The following is a 21,200-nucleotide window of genomic DNA, read 5'->3' on the forward strand; positions in this document are numbered from 1 at the left end:
CACGCTACTCCGATCGGTGGCGTCGAAGGTGGGCGAAATTTATGGCGTAATTCCAGCGCCGCGTGACTCGGGCCGCGATTGCTTTTTTTTTTCACCGCTCGTTTCCTCGAGGCGTGTGGATCGACGTGGCCAGCAATCAGGAAACCGCTTTTACGCTGGAAGCTCCGTTACACGGACCGAAAGGGACGTGGATGTTCGAAACGCGGAGAGCAACGCTTGCGTAAGATTACGAAGGAAACGACAACGGAACGGTTAGAATTATTAGTAGCGACGTGTCGCATCTTCGAATACGGAGAGTCTCCGGAGACACGTACGCGGAAACGGAGAAAACGGATCTTGCGCGAGGATTTACGGGCCCGTGTACTCTTTCGACGTTCGCGAAAGATTTTTATTTTCGAAACGATTAATCGCGCGGCGTTACACTTTGCACTCTGTCGGTAGATCGTGGCGTTCTAACCCACTTTCCCGCAATTCGGTCGGAACCAGTTTTTGATTCATCGTTCCAGTTTCGCTATTCACTTTCTCGGGCCGCTTTAAACGGATCTTGACTTTGATGTTTCGTGGGGGGTCACGTGGCCTTTACCACAGCCCCTCCCACGAATCGATCGTCGCGTCGTCTATCGGGTTCGAAAAGATCTCGTCACTTTCGCTTTCCCGAGTTTGCACGGTCGCGACACAGACCGCGATGCGCCCCATTCTAGAAAAGCGAGCTTCTTCCTCGCCGATCGGGCCCGAATACCTTTACGTAACGCCGTTCGCTGTTCGCCTCCACGCGGTGCACGTATCCTTTTCTACCTGTAGTCGTGTGTAACCGTTACACGCGCGCGAGTCTCTCTCGAGTATCGGTAGCGACGGATACGATTTCCTCGCGAGCGAGATCCAAGTCTTTCGAAAACATTTCAAAACGAGGATTCGTCGCAACGAAACAAAGTTCGCGAAATTCTTGAATTCGTTCGAACGTCCGGCTCGTCGAAAACTAGAGTTCGCGATCACCAGGAATAACTGTTCGTACCTCGAAAGAAGTTCGAAAAGAACTTGGAGCTCGAACCGTCTCGTAGCCATTGCTACGCGTACGCGTATCGGCCCGAGCCTCGAATAAATACCTACGTCGTCTTTACTTTCTCCGGTTAGGTCGGCCACGGAACTTCCGACACTCTCGCCATTTTTCCGAATCGCCACGTGTTTATAAACAGCCGTGTCGCCCCACGTGCGCGCGAATTACGCCTCGTCCCTGGTGCTTTATTTTTACAAGTCGAGCCACGGTTACGACATCGGCGCGAGCTTTTTCTCGAAGGAGAAAGTCGACGTATTTTTAAGACTCCGCTACGAAAAGATTCCATCGATGTATAAGAATCGTGTCCCTGGATCGTGTTCGATCCGGTGAAACGAAAGACAAACGCGAACGAACGAACGGTGCTCGATTTTTCATAATTATAGTAACGGAACGCTGGCAAGAAATTCGCGAGAAAACTGCATCGATCGGTGAGTCGAATGAATGGCGCCAATCGGTAGTATTTAAGTTGTCGCGACGATAATAGATGCGCATATACAACCAGACTCGATTTTCTCTCAGTTAGTACAAAGTAGGAAACGTTGTTGCGAACGCGCCGGTATTTCTCGAGCGGGTACCGCTCGATTCAAAGTTGCCTAAAATATTTGTACACGCAAGAGACGTATAAATTTATACTTTTACGTTCGTAAACAATACAAGTGGAAAGTATCTCAAACGTTAATCGGAGATTCCTTTTCTTTTTTTCGATCGTTTCCTCGAGTTACGCGATTCGTTACTCGGGAATAAGGACGACATTCGGACTACGATCCAAACTTTCGCCAATATCTGGAAAATTACATTTGCGTAATTTCTTTGAAATGTCACAATTCCAGGAACACGCGACATTTCAAAAGCCGTAGGGGAACGAGTAAAATAAGTGAGATCGATTTCGATCGAGTTTGCGTAACCTCGTCTTTATTAAAATATATATCGGTTTACGTATAAACGTAATAACGCGAGAGAAAGATGTACGTAATTATCGAATAAACTTTTCGCTGCCCTGAACCGTTAAGTTTGATAGACATTTTACATTTCGCATCGTAGATAACGTAGATGCTTCGTCTCTCGCTTCATCGTATATCGTGTACGTGTGTGCGCGCGATGTGTAATTACAATCCAGTATCGGAAACGTTTAACGTAACACGCTTCGAAATTTTGCAATAGTGCGTCGCAATCGGATAAATTATAATATTTTATATCATCGGAACGAACGGGTGCAGTGTTACGCGTTAAGTATAGGTGCAATCTATCCCGACCGAACTTACGACTTACTTATTCCCCTAAACGTGCGCAGAGTGCGTATATTGTACATATACACCGATAATTAAAAAGTTATTCGCGTTTTAAACCGGGAAGATGTTGCGCAAGAGCGCGTTTCCCGCTCGTACCGATGAGGGCCTCAGCGTCCGCGAAAACGAGTCAATCTCGCGCGTCGAGATTGCGCGCGTAATTGCACGCTACACATTTCCTCGTCTTCGAGCGCCGCGTACGATGCAACAAAATCCACCTGTCGACGCCTAGCGTTTCGCAAGCTATTATTTTCTACCTCTCGCAACTATATTACCGTGATATTAACCGTTCGGCCGATTATGCGCGAACAGCGCGGAATACCGAATAGCTAAGAACGTTCGACGCTTTAAATTTGAAGCGAATTGTGCAGGATATCGTGCGAGATCCGCGGTAATTTCAAGGATTTGTTCATCAACGACGAATAAAGGTATCCAATTAAAATCACGGGGAGTTCTCACGTTGATGTTTATTGATGCTCTCGATAAACGCAAACCCGGCGATACGCGGCTGGTTCGCGTCGTACACTTTGCAACGATCCCGCGATGAAGAATATTCGCGTCACGTCGGAGACGTAAATTACGAGAAACGTATGCGCTCGCTCGAAATACCAGGTTCGAAGATCGTAGTCGATCTTAGGCGTCGTCTGCTTAGGCGTGTCGATCGGCGACGCTTTTACCGAAGTGTGTCAACGCGACGACAAGTGCGTGCCATTTAACGGCAAGTATGTGCGCTCCTATTATGATGATCCGTAACGATTGTTTCCTCGTTAGGGTGCGCTTGGAAGTTAAAAAAGAAGATAGAAAAAAAAAGGTACGGGCGAACGAGGCTATTGTAAATGCCAGCCGAACAAAAAATGCGTTCTTCGAGTCGAAAATCCCTGACCTAAAACGCTCGTCGATACGAGCAGCGTCCGTGCGCGTTCCGGCGACAATTTTATTCATCCGTTGCGCGAACGCTCGCGCGATTCGTTCGTGCAATTCTTACACGGCTACGAAGCAGGGAATCGGTTCGAGCTTCTTCCACGAAATCGGAACGAGCGTTTGGCAAGGAAGTAAAACGATCGGTAAAGCGAGCGTGTTCGTGGTTCTACGCGCGTTTAAACGATTCCACGGGAAAAGTTTGGCGCGTCTCGGTCGTCGATGTTTTCTCATCGAACGTCGATGCCCGATGGAAAGCGATCCGTGGGTGGCGTGGAACTCGCGTAACGCGCGAACTTGTGAAATTTCCGGATGAAAGGGTACACAGTCCGAGACCTTAAACTTTCCAGTCGCTGCTCCGGCTTACGGCTCGTTGGTAAACGGAGAATCGCCGCCAACGCGAAACGACAAAAAAGCGATTAGCCGGAACGTGAAACGGTAACGGTCAACTGGATGGCCATTATCCAAAATTCGAGATATCGAAGATACCCGCGCTCGAATTCGATGTAAATTATATACCCCGTTCGTTTTCAACTTTCAATTTCCGCGCTTAATCGCCGTTCAAGAGGCCGTTCCCTGCGATTAAAAATAGAAGAACGCCGAGATTGTTAATTACCCGCTGGTAATTTGCGGCTACGAGCGCCCGTAATTAGTAGACGCGGCGATGTTTCGCGCGTACGCTGCTTAATCGCTGCTCAAGGATCGAGAAAACGTCGCTCGTAATCGCGATTGTTAATTAACCTTTCGCAAAGGTCAAATGCTAGCGCGTTCTTGTCCAAGTTGAATCGTTGTTATTGCATGCGTATGCAAAATCGAGTCGAAAAGGGTTCAATCGCTCGACCGTTCGCGCTCACTTCGAGTCGTTTACGATTAACCTGGATCGTGAGTAAACAAATAACGAATAACACTTATCAACGAAAATGGGTGTCAATAGCGATCGTTACGCACGCGGGACGCAACAGATTTTGCATTTCGATGGAAAGTTTAACCACGTTAAATCGATAACGTCGACCTTTTCGTCGTCGTCGTTGAGAAATACATTCGCTTCGATGTATGGCAAGTTTAACGGTCACCGATATTGGTCCATTCTTTGCGAATAAATCGATACCGGTATCGCGTTACGCCATTCATTCGCGCGACGAGAGTAAGATATTATTCTACGCTCGAGTAGAGATGATTTCAGGGGGGGGTATACAGTGACGAAAAGCAACTCGCGAACGATACCGTATTTGCACGCGTATTGATCAACGACCTCGTGATCGAAGCCACGAATCTTTCCCGTCTATCGAGCAATTTATGCGCGATTGCAAACGGAAATGCACATTTGCGCGTTCGTCTCTTGGTCAAACAGTCTGGGTGGAATCAGCTTCGTAACGACGAGTGTCCGCAACGGCTTCTTCATGGTCTGCGTCGCTGGTAATAAGGCTGGAAAAGAAATTAATCGATCAACGATCGGGAAAGGCAACGACGATTATTAACGAAGCGAGAAAAAGAATGGTCGGCGCGCGATCGATCGTTGTCAAAGGTTCTCGGTAAAAAGAATCTCGCGGACTACTTTTCTACGACGATGTCGTTTATCGAGTTCAACGTTATCGCGCGCGCTGGCATATAGTAGGTACCGATCGATTATTCGACGATCGTTCTTTCGATCTGACTTATCTAGGGAATTGTTCGAATACCACGGCCGCGAACACTGTTGTATATTTCATCGGGATCACGATATCCAGTTATCGATCGACGAATGAAAAAAAGAAAGCAATTCGATGGAAAAATTTATCGAGTTTTATCCGCTCTGGCGAGTACGTTATAGATTCGATCGACCTTCGAGTTAATTCAGGGCCACGGATCGTCGATCTAATTGTAGTAAATTATTCAACGATCTACTGACACGTTATCGCGGTACAAAAATGTTTGTTTTTTTTTTTTTTAATTGCATACTTGAAAAGGATGTTTGCACGAGTCTTGTTCTCCAATGGTTCGTCGCTAGTACTTGCCCTAGATCGATCTCCGTAGAAAGAAACCGTAGAAATTCGCTAGGCGAGATCGAGTCCAATGTCATCGGAGGAAGCGAAATTTTGTCGAGGCGGCGCTCATTGCGCGTCGCTTCTTGGAAAGCTAGTGCGTTTTCGGACTCGAAAGCGTCGAGGCAAGGACGATCCACGTTGCAAAGGATGTTTCCTCTCGCGATGAGTTTACGACTAGGACGACCGGTTGTTGCGAAAGAACGCGGTGGGACATACCGTGCCACGCGCAAAAAGGTCTCGACGATGAATATTTATCTAGGTAACGGCTAAGCGGACGCGCCACCAGATACGATCGAGTAAAAAATCGGCTGCATCTTTTGCAACCGATTCCGCTCCTCGCAGCTTTCTTCGTTTCGTCACGGAAATTTGCATCGTATTCTCTTGGAAAGGTGCGTAAAAATCGGGACGAAACCGGACAAGTTGCACGATCGAAACGGGACAGGCGAGAAGCAATAGCGCGCAAGTTTCGCAAATACGGTCCAAGGGTCGAGCAGCGTCCTAGGAGGCGACAAAAAACCACCGCTTTCTTTTCAGAATGGAAAGTGAATGGCCTTCGTGACCGGCGTCCAATCTCCGAGCCGCGTTATTACGCGGAAAAAAGAAAGGAAAAGCGAAGAAAAAGGTCCGACCAGTTATCCGGTCCGACTTAGAACGCTGCATTGCTGGTTCGCCGCGTTGGTCGCTGTTCGTTCGATTTTACCAACGATTTGCATCCGAGACACCCGATTCGCTCCCGGAGCGTTTCGAGATCGAAGATCGTCGCGAATCTCGCAAGATCCCAGCGACCGGTCGTGTTACGAAAGAGTCCGTTTAACTCTTCGATCCCAACGACGTTACTCTCGCCACCTATCGAAGTCACCGAAGCGACAGTCGCGACCGTGTTACGTTCACTACTTTATTACACGTCGATCGAGCTTATTGCACTTTCCGTGATCCGCGAGCTCTTTCAGCGTTTCGATCGCCGAGAGACCTACATCCGACGAGTCGTTCGTCGAACGATTGAGAAACATTCGACGCCACGTGTCTCCCTCGTTTCGTGCGTTTCGTGTCCCCGCGAGCGTCGAGAGATCGAAATCCAGGGTCTTCTTCCGTGGTACGCGTGGTCGCGACGTCTTCCGTGACGCCAGAAACGTAATCGGGGAAACCGAGCCGATCGATATTAAATCGTGCATCGACCTCGCTACCGGTGGCAATTCGCCGCCACCACCCGTGACTTTCACGGTTCGATAACGATACTGTCAAGTGTAGGAGTGTCGCGCGTAGGTGGTGTCGCGAACCAACGGAAGAACGCGATCTTCCGCGATTATTCATAGGTCGAACGGTGAAACGTGCTTTCACCTTCCAGTAGTGGAAACGATTCCGATCGATCGACGAGGATTCGGTGCTGGACGAGCTCGCGGACGATTCGATTTCAAATAGAACGCGACTGAAACGTATCTCGTTGCAAACTCGAATCGAGCTTACGCGCGACGAGCGGCTACGAAGAACGCCTCTCGAAGTTATCGATGCGATTTAGTTTCCCGATAGTACGATATTCCGGCAAAACGTCCGAGCTACTCTCGTAGCGTCGAATCAATTGATCGATTAATTCGCGCGGAAGTTTTCCCGGTTAGGATCGCTTCCCGATACCAGCGTAATCGACGAGTCGCGCCATTATCGGTGACCAGGCGTTCACCGTTAAACTGGGTCGGACGCAATCGTTGCTTCGAGGAGCTTTTCCGCGTGTGCAAGGGTTACGGGACTCGTGAGATAACCGACGATAATACGAGTCGCGTTACGAAATCGTTTCCATCCGCGGGAAAAAAGTCAACGCACCTTACGATCGTTGGCCTCTTGTTCCTTTGATTCGTAACGGTCGACGACTATTTACGATGTCCGCGCCGACGATAAATACGAATCGAACGCTTTCGAGTCGAGGATCGGGCGCGATCGCGGGTGAAATCGAGTCGCGTGGATATCGATTCTGTGTCGAAAATTTGAGCAACGCTTCGTCGCTTCATCGATCCTCGATCGTCGCTCAGTTCGGTGTACTATCTCCAATTCGGAAAACCATCGTGGCGTGGAATCGAAACGAAAATTCAAATACTCCTTTCTCGTAAGATGTAAACGTACGCGTACGAAACGTCGAAATGAAAATGCTCGGTTCGAAACGAATTACACGATTCGAAGGATTTCATCGAGGCGCTGGTATCTGGTAGCAGAGAAGCTTCGAGTGCAAAGTGTCAAAATATAATACTACCGATGTTCCACGGGAACGAGCGACCCGAGACGAGTTTTCGGGACGAAGGATCGTTGCGTCACGCGCGAAATCGCAATCCGTCTCGTGCCCGAGCGGAACATCCGGTTATGTTTCATCTTTTCCCCTCCTCGAATCACGTAATCCGCGATCTCGTAACGCGTCACGCACGTCCGTGGAGCCCTGAACACGCATCGTTTCGTGGAACGTTTCTGGGACGGATTCCCCGATCCCTTCCGCGGTAGAAAGTGCGGGATCGATCGTTCCTGGAGGCCGGTAAGTGGGCGATTTTTGAAAGTCGGTCCCTCGTATCGTTCGACAACGTTTAACGAAACGAGCGTTTCGATCGCTCGCAAATTTCCGAAACGCGTCGATCGGTTCGAACCCGATCCAAGGTCGAGGCACGTTTGCGATATCTTCTCGATTCGAGCTGCCTCGAGGATATCTTCCGTATCCGTCGCGCTTCGAGTTTCACCGATGGATCGATAGCTGCCCTCGAAGACGGAATCGATCGAGAATCGTTCGAGAGACGCGAAAGTGCAACGGAACGGGGTGTCCGGAGGTTCGAGGTTCCGCGATCGATAACAGGTCTACGGGTGAAAAAGCGAGGCGCGTTCGATCGAACGGAACGGTTCGGCTTCGAATCGGGTCGAATCGAAAGTAACTCTGCTCGGTGACGTGTCCTGCATCCTTGGATGATCGCGCGTGCGCAATGTATAATTAGCCGCGTGTCCGCGTAATTTCGATCGTTGCGCAATCACTCTACGATCGGGACACTTTAACGGAGGACAACGATGCGCCCGTGACGGTGTCGAGAGGACACTCGAATCCTCTCTTCGACTCGATCCGTTCGCAGACGAATCGACCGAACGTGTAAACAGCAATCAAAACACTCGCAGGGCAGCAAAGAACTGGTCTTTATTGTTCACAAGTTACGTTTGTACAGAGAATGGTATCGCGTCCTCGTAGGATCGAAGCGAACGAAGCAAAGGTTACCGTTAAATCGCGAAGAGGTTCGCGGGTTAAAGAGGAACGGGTTTGGCTCGTTGTCGCGGGGCCCGAGTGGTCCCGGCGACGGGCCGGTGGTCCCGCGGGACCGCGTAACGCGCCGGTGTACCGTAAGAGGAACGCGGCCCCCCGTAAGATCGCGGTGGCCCGTAAGAAGGTTCGGGTTCTTGGGAACTGTTCGAGGAGGAGGTCAGTACACCCGAAACGGCGCTTATCAACGAGGCGACCAACTTTAGTACCGCGTTAACGATGTCTTTGATCGAAGAACCGACCATGGCGAGCGGGTTTGCGTTCGCCGGTGTTCCGCCTTGCTGGAAATTCGATAAGTAGAATGAGATCGAGGACGTCCGGGACGGTGGGTGGTCGAAATGGTTCCCGAATCGAGCGCGGAGAGGTGGAAGGTAAAGGGCGATCGTATACTCACGGGATGATAAGACGTACCGCCACCGCCGCCGCCGGCTCCGGATTCGCCACCGTAGCTGGTAGGGGCAGCGTAAGAGTCCTTGGTCCCGCTGGAACCCGCGCTGGTACCGGCTACCGATCCGGCGACCACCGCTTTCACGAGGCTCGTGATGTCCGATTTACCTTTGCCGTACGAGGAAGTCTGGAAACGGTCCGAAAACGGAGATATCATCAGCGAAGCGTTCTTCGACTCGCGGAGGGCTTCGCGCGGTCACCGGTCTATCGCGCGTTACGCGCTCCACGCGTTACCGGGATCTCCGCGCTAAAACCCTCGCGCGCGGATCGTTCGAAATCGCGAAACGCGTATCTACGCCGAAATTCTCGCACGGAGAACGGACTTTGACCGACCCGAGAGGCTGGCGCACGATGGTGTATATACGACACTGGTTTGGTGGTGGAACGGTAAATTTATTGGCGAGAACAACTATTCGTTGACAGAAAGGCCGATGCGTACTTTGCTAAGACTAGAGACGACTCCGGCGACCAGGTTGGAGAGTGGCGACATCTTCCCGGGTTCCGCCGGCTAAAAATAAAAACGAACGATGACGAGCGCGTTCTCGGTTACTTTCGAAGGAATCGACGGAAACGACGAGAAATCACCTCGAGCAGGGGGCCGAGGACGCTCTTGAACAGGCTGCCGGCAGAGGATCCACCTTCGCCCGGGGGCTAAAATTCACGCGTTACGCCCGATCGGGATCAAAGGATTGAAGAAAACGCGGGATTTTAAGTAGAATAATCGTATTTACGTGGCTGATCTGTCGGCTCAACGGGACGATCAGGGGGCCGACGAGGGGCCCGATCAACGGAGCGATCAATTGCAGAAGAGGCGTCAACACCGCCGCCGAGTCCCTGCGTCCGTTTTCGCCCTGAAACAGACCTCCTTGCTCGACTCTTACACGATCTTTACTCCCCCCCGCGCGCTACGTCTCTCATCGAAACTCGACAACTCACTCCGCTGAGCTGCAACAAGATCGGCACCAGTATTCCAGGTATATCGTAGCCCGGTTGCTCTCCGTCCCCCTAAAAGCGCAAACGATTCCGCTTTACGAACCAATCGGTTCCCTATCGACGCGTCAAATACCGTTCAAGATTTACCTGCGACAATTCCTCGAGAAGCGGTAGAGCCGTCTCGATCACGTCGGCGACATCGGCGTCCGATTCGGGCTAAAAGGATTCGTTCGCAGTTCGGAATTACGAGGGTTGAAACACGCGCGCGCGGGTATTCAACAATCTTACGTCGCTGAGATCGTCCAAAATGGGGGCCGCCAACTGGAGCAAAGCGATCACGGCTTGAATGAAATTCGGGGTCTCGTCCTCGTCGGACTGTTCCGAGTCGCTGCTCTCGTCGGACGTCGCCTTCTCGAATTCGAGGTTCCCGGTCTCTTCGTTGCTCTCGATCTCGTCGTCTTCCTCGTCGTCCTGTAAATCCCAGTTCCCCCGGATAAGTCGATCGCGGAACGTCGCGCGATAATAAAACGATCGAGCCGAAACGAGAACGTACCTCGAGTTGTTGCGCCAATGAGGTCCGATTACGATTTCCGTGTCGCGACGCGGACTGAAATAAACGAATCGACTTGAATAAATCGTTCCATCGACGAACGTTACGCGCGATTCCCCGCAGCACGGTTCGCCGATCGACGAAAACGAAACGTTCGCGTCGATCTCTCTCTTTCGTTCGCTCGCTCGCTCGATCGAGGGGGCGTACCGTTCGATCGAGCGAACGTAAAAATCGCGACGTGTCGCCGCTCGCCGGGACAATCGCGGCGATCTGCACGAAGAACGAACGGTTCGCAAAGGCGAACCGTAAAAATGGTACTCGCGTTTCTCCCGTAATTCATCGCGCTTCGATAAGCGGCGCAGAAATCGTGTCGTTCGCGCGTAGACTCGCGTAACCGTTTCCGTCACGATCCGGAAAAAGCAAAGAACAACCAGCCTTTTCGTTTCGTGGAACGAAAGATCGCGCAATGGACCGTTCACGAATCCGTAGCCTCGAAGAAGGGTCGATCGAAACGACCACCCGGGAAATGTAAAACGTCGCGTAGAAGCGGCGCGACGATTTTCGAAGAAAGATTCTCGATTTCTCCGGACTCGCGACGATCGATGGAATCGAGTTTTCGCTCTTTGCTCGCTCCTTGCGAAGCGTTCCGGTGCGGAGTCGTCTTCGACGCCTAGGTCGGTCGGTCCGTTTGGGGGAAAAAAAAAGAACTTTTAGGGCCGTTTCGGAGCGCGGCGTTTCGTTTCGCTGAGAAGCGAAGCTCGACTCGCGCAACGCCGCTCGATTCACTTTCTCGTCGAAAATCGTGTCCGGTCGTGGTCGTTCCTCGAATCTCGGTTCGAACGACCCTTCCTCCTACGCGCGTTTCGACTCGGCGAGTCCCGTTTACGCAAGACGCGCTTTCGATTTTATTAGGCCGGCGTGGGCAACGAACGGATCGAAACCTCCGAAAAGCAACGCTCGGCGTTCGTTCGTCCGTCGCGAATCTCGGCCGAGCGAACCCAATCGAAAGAACGCCGAACGGAATATCCGCGCTCCGTTCGACGACGAACGCAGCTCGCTCTTAGTTCCGTTAATTTCTTTTAATCGTGGCTGTTTACCGCGCGCCTTTCACCGTCCTAATTAACTCACACTTTTCTCTCTCTCTCTCTCTCTCTCTCTCTCCCTCTCTCTACTTTGACACGCGCGTTCCTTTCTCCGCTTTAAATCGGTGCAATTTTTCTCGGTACCGATCGCACACGGTTTACTTTTACCCGATCGCGATCCTCTCCGTGTACGAGCGCACTTACCGGCCGCTCGGTGGTAGCCTCGGTCTTCTGGGGCTGTAACGGGGGCGGTGTCAGGTCCACGGGCAAGGTGCCGTTCCTCCTCAGCGCCAAGAACGCTCTCACGAGTCGGCCCAACGTCGAAGGTCGTTTCGCCGGTTTCTCGGTTTTCTCGGGCTTGGCTCGTTGTTGGCTCGCGGCGTCCTTCTTTTTCTCTTGCTTCTTCTTCGGCTCCTTTCGACCGTCGTTCGCCGCTTCGGTCGCCCGAGTGCCGTCGTCGAACACGACGTTGATCCGTCCCGATTCGTTCGTGACGGTGCGATTGGTCTCGAAGTAAGGTGGAAATCGATCCTGTGGGTCTCTGTTCGGTAACGCGTAGTACTTGTCCGCTTCCGTCTTGAGGGTCGTCGGTTCGCCGGAGTCCTCTCGCGTGATCGTGATCACCGCCTCGAAGGGCAGCCTGAAGAGCGGTTTCAACGGGCTCGAGGAGCCGTTTCGAGCCGGTAGCTGCACGCTCTTCACCGGCAACGGGATCTCCTCGTTGAACGGTAACGGACCGAGAGTGGCGAACGCGATCTCCTGGGGGACAACTCCCAAGTTGTCGGAGACGTTCCTCTCGACACCGTCGAAGAAGTACCTCGTCACGAACGGATCGTTGGGGAACTCGAGGCTGTCGGTGGTGGTTACGGGTAGATAGGTCTTCGGTGGGGGCGAGACCGTGTTCGAGGTTCGAAAGAGGTCGTCGATATCGATGACGGGCCCGATACCGGGAAACTGGGGGACGAATCTCCCGTCGCCTCTCAGCTTCGAGGAGTCGGTCGCGCCGAAGGTTCCCTTGAAGTTGGCGTTTTGGATCCTCGGTCTCGGGGCTGTCACGCTGGCCGTTATCGCCAGGGGACTGTGCACCGTGGTGTCCGAAATCCCGAGCGTCGCGAACGTCGAGTACGCTCGACGATCTCCGAACGCGTTCGTCGTCGGACTCGGAAAGTTCGGGAACGCGATCACCTTCTCCTTCGACGAGGAGGTGTTCCCGATTCTGTACGGAGCTTTATCGTTTCCGGGTAGCCCGCGGTTCTCCGGAGGCCGAACGGTACCGAAATTCCGAACCCGTTCAAAGTTTCTCGAGTTCTCGGGGATCCCGACGTTCTCCGCGTACCTCGAGTTCTCAAAGTTCTTCGGCGTCGCGAAAGTTCGTAGGTTCCCGGTTCGCTTGGCGGTTTCCAAGGCCCCGATCGTCGGGTTCGCGAAACTCTCGGGGCTCTTCGGCGTCTCCTTCACCTTGGCCAGCGTGATGTTTATCTTGGAGGCCATCAGGCCCATCACGTACTTCGCCCAAGCCACCAGATCGTCCTTCGTCGCGATCTTCAACGGCAGCTGGATCTCGAGGATCTTCGGGGAGTCGGAGAATCCGGTTTTCCCGTCGTTCGGGGTGTTTTGCGGGGAACGTTTCACCGTAGGAGCGGGCATCGAAACGACGAGATTCGTCGCCAGGAGCGCGAGGACCGGGTAGGACCCCGGTACCCTTCTCGAGCGTAGAAAGAACATTCCGATGGATTTCGATTAGTCCGGGGCGTCTCTTCGATCGAGCAAGTGGGTGTCACTCGGTGCTCGAGGAACCTTGCCACGGGGACGTCATTTTCGCGGTGACGGGCGTCCGTCACCGGGTTAAAGTTCGTCTCGCGCGTTCCCCATATTCGAAAACGTGAGCTCGCCGAGAAAATGGTACACCGATCGTAGACCGCGACGGAGAAACTGAAAGGATGCGTCGAACAATGGTCGTTTTATAGCGGTTGGACGATCGATCGCCTCTTTCCTTCCTGATCGCGAAGCGTGTACTTTTTCCGTGCATCGTCCACCTCGATCGGGACACTGGTAATTCCTAATGACGGTGCACCGCGCCGCGACGACTGCGTTCACTTCCGTCGTTGCGATCGCCACCGAGGGTTGCAATTACTCGTGGGAGGTCCGCGTACGGGGTTCGCGCACCCGACGACAACCTTTCGCAACCGGACGCGGACCGACCTGAAATCGATTCTCTTCGATTCGCGCGCGTTCCACTTGGAAAATCACGATCGCGCAGAGATTTCGACCGCGTCCCGAAATATTTCGGGATCTTCGATATTTCGAGGTCTACCCGCGGGTAACCGTCGACGTGCTTCGAACTTTACGAAACGCTCGGAATCGAAAGACGAAAAACCGAGAGAGAAACGAACGATCCCGAACGACGGACCGATTCTTCGGTCGGTCGCAGCCGTGATCGCGATCTTGACATTCCGGGCGGTCAACAATGAGCTCGGCAGCCGGTGAACGATCTCTCGCTTCGAGCGTTAGCCGTTTCCATCGAGGAACAAAGCAAGGACAAGTTTAAGGTGCTCCCACGCCGATGAAAGTTATCGAGTCGATTGCGCGCGTTCTAGAAACGCGTTAACGGGTTTACTCGAGTTACATCGAGCGCACCTCGGTACCGTTTCGGAACGGGGTTCGTTTCGTCGCGATTTCGGAGTCCGAAGGAGACCGCGACCGTTGAATCGGGTAATTCGATCGGACCGTTCAACAATGGAGCAACACCGGACAACGCGCCTTTGTTCTCCGACCTGGCAGGGATTATCTTTCGGTGCGAGGCCTCGAAACTCCCAAGTACGCTCCCAGTACGCGTTTACCCCGTCTCCTCTGTCCTTTGTTGTAGCTCGATCTCGGTACACGATCGCGGTACTCGATTTCGGATTCGAGGCTCGCTGTTTGCGTTACGGTTATCGCCGCGGACGCTACGTTTCGCTTTTATCGCGGCCTGCTCTTTCTTTCGTAAGAGTCGACGATCGACTCGCGTCCGCGCGCATCGCACCTCGGAGAGTTGCACCTCTCGTACGGACGCAAGAATCGAGAAAAAAAAATGAAGAGAAAAACGGTCGATCGTCGGAAAAACGATTGCGCGAGCCGCTCGTAAAATCCGATACGCATCTACAGGATTGGTAGACGAGCGAGGAAGCGAGTCCGAGGTTCGGTTACGGTATCTCGTGGATCATCCTCGGTCGAACAGGTTTCGCAACCTATCGCGGACTCGAGCCACCTGGCAACGTGCACCGTTAGATCGGTTTACCGACTCTATCGTGCCATAACGATCGCGCTAGATGCCGGCCGACCGGCCACCTTTTACGGTACAGATCCTTTCAAGGTCGCGTTACCCGATCGAATTTCAATCGCAGTTCAACGCACGCCGATCTCCGTTCGGAAGACGAAACCCGGGCCCTCCGTGAGCATCGATTCGCCCGGAATTTCCCATCGCGAGGAATTTTCGCGCGGGCGACAACGCGAACCACGATTGGAAAGTTCACCGGCTTAGGCGACGTAGCTCCTTTCGACTCTCCTCGGCTCCGTTTCCGCGACATTTGCGCAATTCGACCCGCTGGTCAATGCCACGATTCTCGCCGAGCGAGGAGAACGGTGAGATACCTACGAAACATCGTCCAAACGGGCCAAATCTTATCCGCAAGGACGACGAGTCGTCTCGACGAATCTTCGTCCGAGATCCCCGATTTATGGCCACAATTTCGGAAGGATTGCGACACCGGTTCTCGCGCTGACGATTCCTTGAAATTCTAAACGCGCCGCCGTTGATGCTCGACCCAGTTTTCGGCTCCACGCCGATAAACGATCGCTCGCTTATTTAATTCGCGTAGTTTGCCGCGCGCTCAACGATTTCCCTCGTCTAGCGAGAAAATCGCGAAAACATCGCCGAGAGGAAGGTTCGATCGAATTCCTGTCCTCTCGCGATCGTTCGAATTTCGCGGGTTTCTCGAGGCGAGACTTTTCGCGTTTTTCTCTCTCGATCGCGCTTCGTTTCCCGAGAGAACGATCCTCGGTGAACGACCCGAAGACCCGACTCGCGAGAAGGAGGGAACGAACGACTTACCCGAACCCCATCGATTTCGTAAACAACGACCAACGACGTCCACGTTTCCTTCCTATTTCGTATCGCGCGCGAGCAAACCGCTTCGTAACGATGTGTAACGACAACGACAATTAACCGGCTTTCGCGATCGGAAAAGCATCCCGTTGTTGCCCGATAAACGTATACTTTTGAGCAACGTGGAGACGCTTCACCGGGTAGACCACAGACCGGAGAGAAACGTCCGAAACCCGCGACGCCGAGGGACTTTCTATTGCTCGAACGGGCAGTCTGCATCGGGACGCTCGGCTTCGAACCTCGTCTCGCGTCGTTGTTCAGGGATCGCGCCGAGAATATTTGGAAATGCGAATTCGAATCGCAAATTGCGAATTTTCCGGAAAAAAAAATGACCAGCTACGTAGAAAGTATACGCGGCCGCGTACCACCTTGCGGGAATTTCCTGGTTCGTGGGATGCGTTTCTCCGGTTTTAACGATCGGAATCGAACGAAATCGGCGCGTTTGGAAAGCGGACGAACCCGTTTTTGAAACGTTCAATTCGAAATCGGAAGGTGCGTCGTTCTCTCTGTCTCTCTCTCGATACGAAGCAACGCTGATCGCGGAAAGTCGAAATATTTCTTAGGATCGGTCGCACCACTTCTTCGTTGAATAGTTCAGGGAAGAAAGTTTAAACGAAAAAGGAGAACGCGACGAATCCGAACACAATGGACACGGTTGCGCAACGTTTCGCCCGGGACTCTCGCGTTCCGAGGTTTTTCTCGTTTAAACGCGTTCACTTTCGATGGAACAAGCGATCCTCATTGATTACCATCGAACAGTACAATGTGTAATAACGGTTCTATAACACCGGTTCGCTTTCAACGTGAAAGGGAAACACCGCGGCACCGTGCGAGAGAGAATGAAATTATCGGCCGGATACGCTTATCCAATTACAGAACTTATTCGTATTTAGAGCGATCGACGGAGTTCGTTGTGATATTTCCTAGCGCAATCTGTACAGGTTGATTCTAGATGCGTAATTGCACGATTGCGAGCGGTTGCAACAGTTTTTCGTACGCGTCCCGCGGAGATAGGACGAAATCTCCGTTGAAACCGGAACGAAGAACTGGTTTACGCGGAATCGATTCGAGCTTATCACCGAGCGGAGCAGTGCCCTACGATCGACGATCGACGTTCGACGTTCGACTCTCTTTCGCTATCGAATCGACGTCGAGACGGTTAGCCGGGTCATCGACTCGCGCGTGTCGTTTACTCCGGCGACATTTCGCGTATCGCAAAAAGTAACCAGCTCGGGGGGGAAAAAAAAATACACCTGAAACCGTCTTGCGTAACGCTTGTAATTAATTTCAAAACACCTTGCGAAATCGATCGCGGTCGATCGCCGCGTCAACGGTGATCGCGTCACTCGGCGCGTAAACGTCGAGATCGACGTTACCGCGGAAATCGGCGCGAAACTCGACCCGGTTGATCGTTGATTGAGAAACGCCGACCGTTATCAGCGAAAAGGACACAATGGTGTCTCCGTCTGGCGTTCGTACACGGAAGCAACCGATAATCCGGGTCCCGAGCGATCGGTTCACCGGTAGGTCGGTAAAATCGCGATCGATCGTCGCGGATCGAGACGAGTGCCGCGCAACGAACTACTCGACCCTTGAACGCGATTCAAAATTTCCATTCGTCGGCGGTGTCCTCTCGTCCGATGTAAACGCGGCTCGTTTTTTCGATCGAGACGGATACGCGTTTCCCGAAACGAGCGTAATGACAATTCTTTGTCCCTGAACGAAAAAAAAAGCGCTCGGATTCCAGGAATCGCGTACCATCGACGATGCTGTTTTATCTGGCGCGATTTTCGAGCGAAAAAACTTCTTCGAGGTCGAGAATACGCTTTTTACAAGGAGAGTACTCGTGGCTCGATCTCGAGAGACGAAACGTCACGTGCTTATCTATCGTTTGGGAAACAAAATGGAAAACATAGGAACCGATTTTACGAACGCAAACGTCCAGTGGTAATTAGCCGACTCGCGTTCTCGATCGCGTTCGAGAACGCGCGCATAACGTCACGAAAACGGTTCCGAGTTCAGCAGTCTCGAATCGCATACAAATCGCGTAACCATGCACAAGGTTAGCAACATTCGCGTTACGGCCGGTTCACCGCCGGTTTCAGCATATCGACGCACGTACGATTCTTAATGTTTAGCCTAACTGGCGTTGCGAAAGCAATAATTGCGGTTATACGCGGCGGAAAAGGTTGACAGAAATACTCTCGTTTCTGCGTGTTTTTCATTTTTTCCCTTTTTTTTCATTCGATTTCTGACTGAGATAAGTATCCATGAATTAACGGAGGCTATTAGTGCCGGACGAATTACTTCTTTTCTCGATCGCTTCTCACGATCGGTAACGAGAATCCAGACGCGCTTTATCCGCGATTTCTCTCGAGAAGCTTATCTTTCGAATTTTATCGCCCCGATAAAACCGGAATACGTGGAAACGTTTACACGGAGCGTCACTTACGAAGTGTCGCGAATTATTTTCGGGAAAATATTTGAAACACAGTACCGGGAGCCTCTTCAATTCTTTCCGTACGATATCCATCAGTTTCCAGCGTTTCTAGCGTTTATGCGAGAGGTTTCCTCGCGTTTTCCATAAATTATACGCCGCGATGAAAAATAGCCGATACTCTCACGGTCGTTACTCTTTTAATTCTCGCGATAAGTATCCACGATTTCCAATCGCGATTTATTCGTTCGCGTAACGAATCATCGGCGATACATATATTTTTCATATTTTAAAAACGAGTTCGCGTCGATCGTACGGAATTAAATCGGAGGAATAACCTATTCTCGGTGTCGATCGATACCACGAGACACCGGTTCGCGGCTGCTCGTACAAATTGGCTCGCGTTATTCGCGTTTCAACGCGCGTCCCGATCGTGAAATAATCGCCGCACCGACGCCGCCACAGGTGCCGGGGTTTGCATTATTAAAACGGATGAGGTAATCGGGTTATCCGCGTTAACCAGGAAGCTGGTCGATCAGCGGCCGAGTGATCGACAGAATCGTAAGTTTCGCGCGCAAGAACGCTTCGCGGAAATCTCGTTCCGAAGTGGTCCGCGTAATCGCGACTTTGTCGACTTTCTTTCTCGCACGACGCGCGAATAAGTCGCGTCTTTGTTTTCGCTTTTGCCATGCTTTTACGTAAATTCCGATACGATCGAACAGGGCTGGAAAATTTCCATTTTCTCTCGTTCCGTCGTGCGATCGAGCCATTTTTCATCTTCGAATGGGCTTCGAAGACCCATTCAACAGAGTCGCGAAACGTTCGCGCGTTTCGATGCTTAAATTTTCAAGAGAGGTACCGATTACGTCTAGCTCTCGAGCAAGACTACGTCCGCCTCTCGACGATAGGCAAAACTTTTTCGTTCGAAAGTCGGAGGTAGCCCCCTTGAGGAGTACCGGACTTGGACGTAACGGCGAGGAGAAGTGGCGATTCGTTTTCCGCAACGACCTGCTCGGGATCGATGTCGAAACTGTAACGCGAAACGCGCGCAATTTAACGCTGTAAATATTAGTTTTACATAACGGTTACGTTCTACCGTTCCTAGATCGCTGTAACGACAGAGATCGCGTCCCGTGTTCACCGAGCTGCTATCGAGCAACGGGTGTAAAACTTTTCGCGAATCGATCGTCGAGTACTCGAACGTATCGTTAAACGCGAACTGAGTTAAACGCGATTTCCATCGTGCAACGAACGACCCTGTATTTTTTCAACGAATACTTTGTTTCTTTTAAACGAGCGTTTGGTTACGGTTGTCACGACGACGTCTCGCGGGTCGCTAGCGAAGGTTCTCCGGTTTGCAATTACCCGTTGAACTTTGGACCGTCTAACCGCCTCTGAGTTCGAGAAGCATCGACTTCCAGTCGGAACTTTCGACTTCCCGCTTCCCACATCCAACATCCAGCTTCCACTTTCACAATTTCCGAAGCAGCTCGCGATTCGCGAAACGACGGAACGAGAGAAAGGCGAATCGAAGAACTCCGGGACGTATCGAAGGAAGCGAGATTTTACGCGCACAATGACGTCCCCTGAACAATTTCACCGAGTCATCCGCAACGAATCTCGCATTAACGTACAATCGCGAATTTAGCAACGACGCATTGGGCCTAGCATCGGCGTCGAAAGCGGCTCCGTTGCGGAGAAATACGAGCAAAAAACTGACTCAACCCAGTTTTGCAACCGCCACGCGGAGAAGCCTTGGCCCGTTCGCGGCCATCCGGAATAGAAACGAAACAACCGCTCTTACGTTTCGTCGTTGTTTCGACGCGTTCGCGCAACTCCTCTCCCTTATCCGATGGAACGTCCTCGATTCGTCGAGAAAACGCCCGACTCGCGCGTTAAATCGCAGATGCGCCCCGAAATCCCGGCGAGACTCTCCGAGGATAAATTCCAGCGAAAGGCGAAACGCGTTTCGCGAAAATTTGCATTCCGTTTGTTTCCACGACTCGTTAACGGAGAAGATGACTCGTTCTCGCGACATTCCGCGAAAATAATAGACGCGCGCGCAATATTGATTCAGGGTAATTCCGACGGAGACGAGCGGAGACGAACGGAGACAGACGAGTGTCGCTCGAACTGTCGTCCAACGGTGACGAAGTTTCCAAGTCTCGGCGACTTTTCCGTCCACGGAAAGAAGAAAAGAAGTCCGTCCCGTTTCACGGGGAATTTGCACGTGGTGGCCACCGTTTCGTTTATTTTCGCCAACGAGGCGCGCCGGTTTCCTCGGATAAGCCGGTAGCGGAACCATCGTTGGACGCGAACCGTTTTATTCCAGGCCGAGTCCTGGCGAACGTTACGTGGCCAACCGGTAATTGTGTCCACCCGATAATACGCGTTTGGAAAATAAATAATCGCGCTCGCAGTGGCGCACTGGCGCGCGTTCCTTTGCTCTCCACCGGCTTACATAAATCGACCGATCGATCGCCCCGAGCCGCGAACGTTATTGGAAACGAAGAAATCGATGGATCCTTGAGTCGTCCGAGTTACGGTCTTTATCGCGTACGCGCATCGGAAAAAGGACGCGTTTCAAGGAAGACCTTTTTTTTTTCTCTCTCGATAACACCTTGGTTCTATTCTCCGGGGATAGAAAAAACTACTCGGGACGAGATAAGCTTCGCGCGAGAAAGATTATCCCGGAATCGAATCGCGGATGAAAGTAGAAGGTGCGTCTTGCGTAACGTCGAAAGTTCCTCGGAGGATATTTTTGATAAAAAAAATCGAACAGGCTCGACGAGGACTATTTTATCGGCCGTGGAGATTGAATTTCCCGTAAAATCGCGCAACTACGCGGCTGAAACAACCTCGAGAACGAGCGCGGAGCGCGAACGCTCCGTAAAGTTTCCCGACGAAACGAGATTCCCGATTATCGATTGTTCAGAGCCGATTTCTCGATCGGTGGGTTATCTCGTTTCCGTCGTGGACGAGCTCGACGAGTAATCGGCGGAAACGTCGCAGCGAGACGAGCTCCAACGACGTGTATAATTCTCGGGGACG

The 21,200-nt window shown here is 52.0% G+C and overlaps 1 protein-coding gene across 1 annotated transcript; it reads right to left on the reverse strand.

Annotated features, from left to right (window-relative positions):
• Positions 1–2,042: 2,042 nt before the first annotated feature.
• Positions 2,043–19,792, reverse strand: LOC143150970 (uncharacterized). Its single transcript, XM_076319629.1, has 11 exons — positions 19,515–19,792; positions 11,773–13,500; positions 10,490–10,543; positions 10,225–10,407; positions 10,084–10,152; positions 9,940–10,008; positions 9,735–9,854; positions 9,589–9,654; positions 9,443–9,511; positions 8,951–9,130; positions 2,043–4,683 (listed from the first exon to the last, which is right to left on the reverse strand). The coding sequence occupies exons 2-11, from the start codon at positions 13,291–13,293 to the stop codon at positions 4,657–4,659; spliced, it is 2,358 nt and encodes a 785-aa protein (XP_076175744.1). The 5' UTR covers positions 13,294–13,500; positions 19,515–19,792; the 3' UTR covers positions 2,043–4,656.
• Positions 19,793–21,200: the final 1,408 nt, after the last annotated feature.

The sequence above is a fragment of the Ptiloglossa arizonensis genome, chromosome 9 (assembly GCF_051014685.1).
Source record: "Ptiloglossa arizonensis isolate GNS036 chromosome 9, iyPtiAriz1_principal, whole genome shotgun sequence".
Lineage (NCBI taxonomy): Eukaryota > Metazoa > Arthropoda > Insecta > Hymenoptera > Colletidae > Ptiloglossa > Ptiloglossa arizonensis.

Excerpts from the sequence above, each read along its gene's own strand:
- LOC143150970 (XM_076319629.1), bottom strand. The coding sequence starts at position 13,293 with ATGTTCTTTCTACGCTCGAGAAGGGTACCGGGGTCCTACCCGGTCCTC. Across the intron at positions 10,544-11,772 it reads AGGCTACCACCGAGCGGCCG|TCCGCGTCGCGACACGGAAA; the intron begins GTAAGTGCGCTC and ends CGTTTATTTCAG. Across the intron at positions 10,408-10,489 it reads CATTGGCGCAACAACTCGAG|GACGACGAGGAAGACGACGA; the intron begins GTACGTTCTCGT and ends TGGGATTTACAG.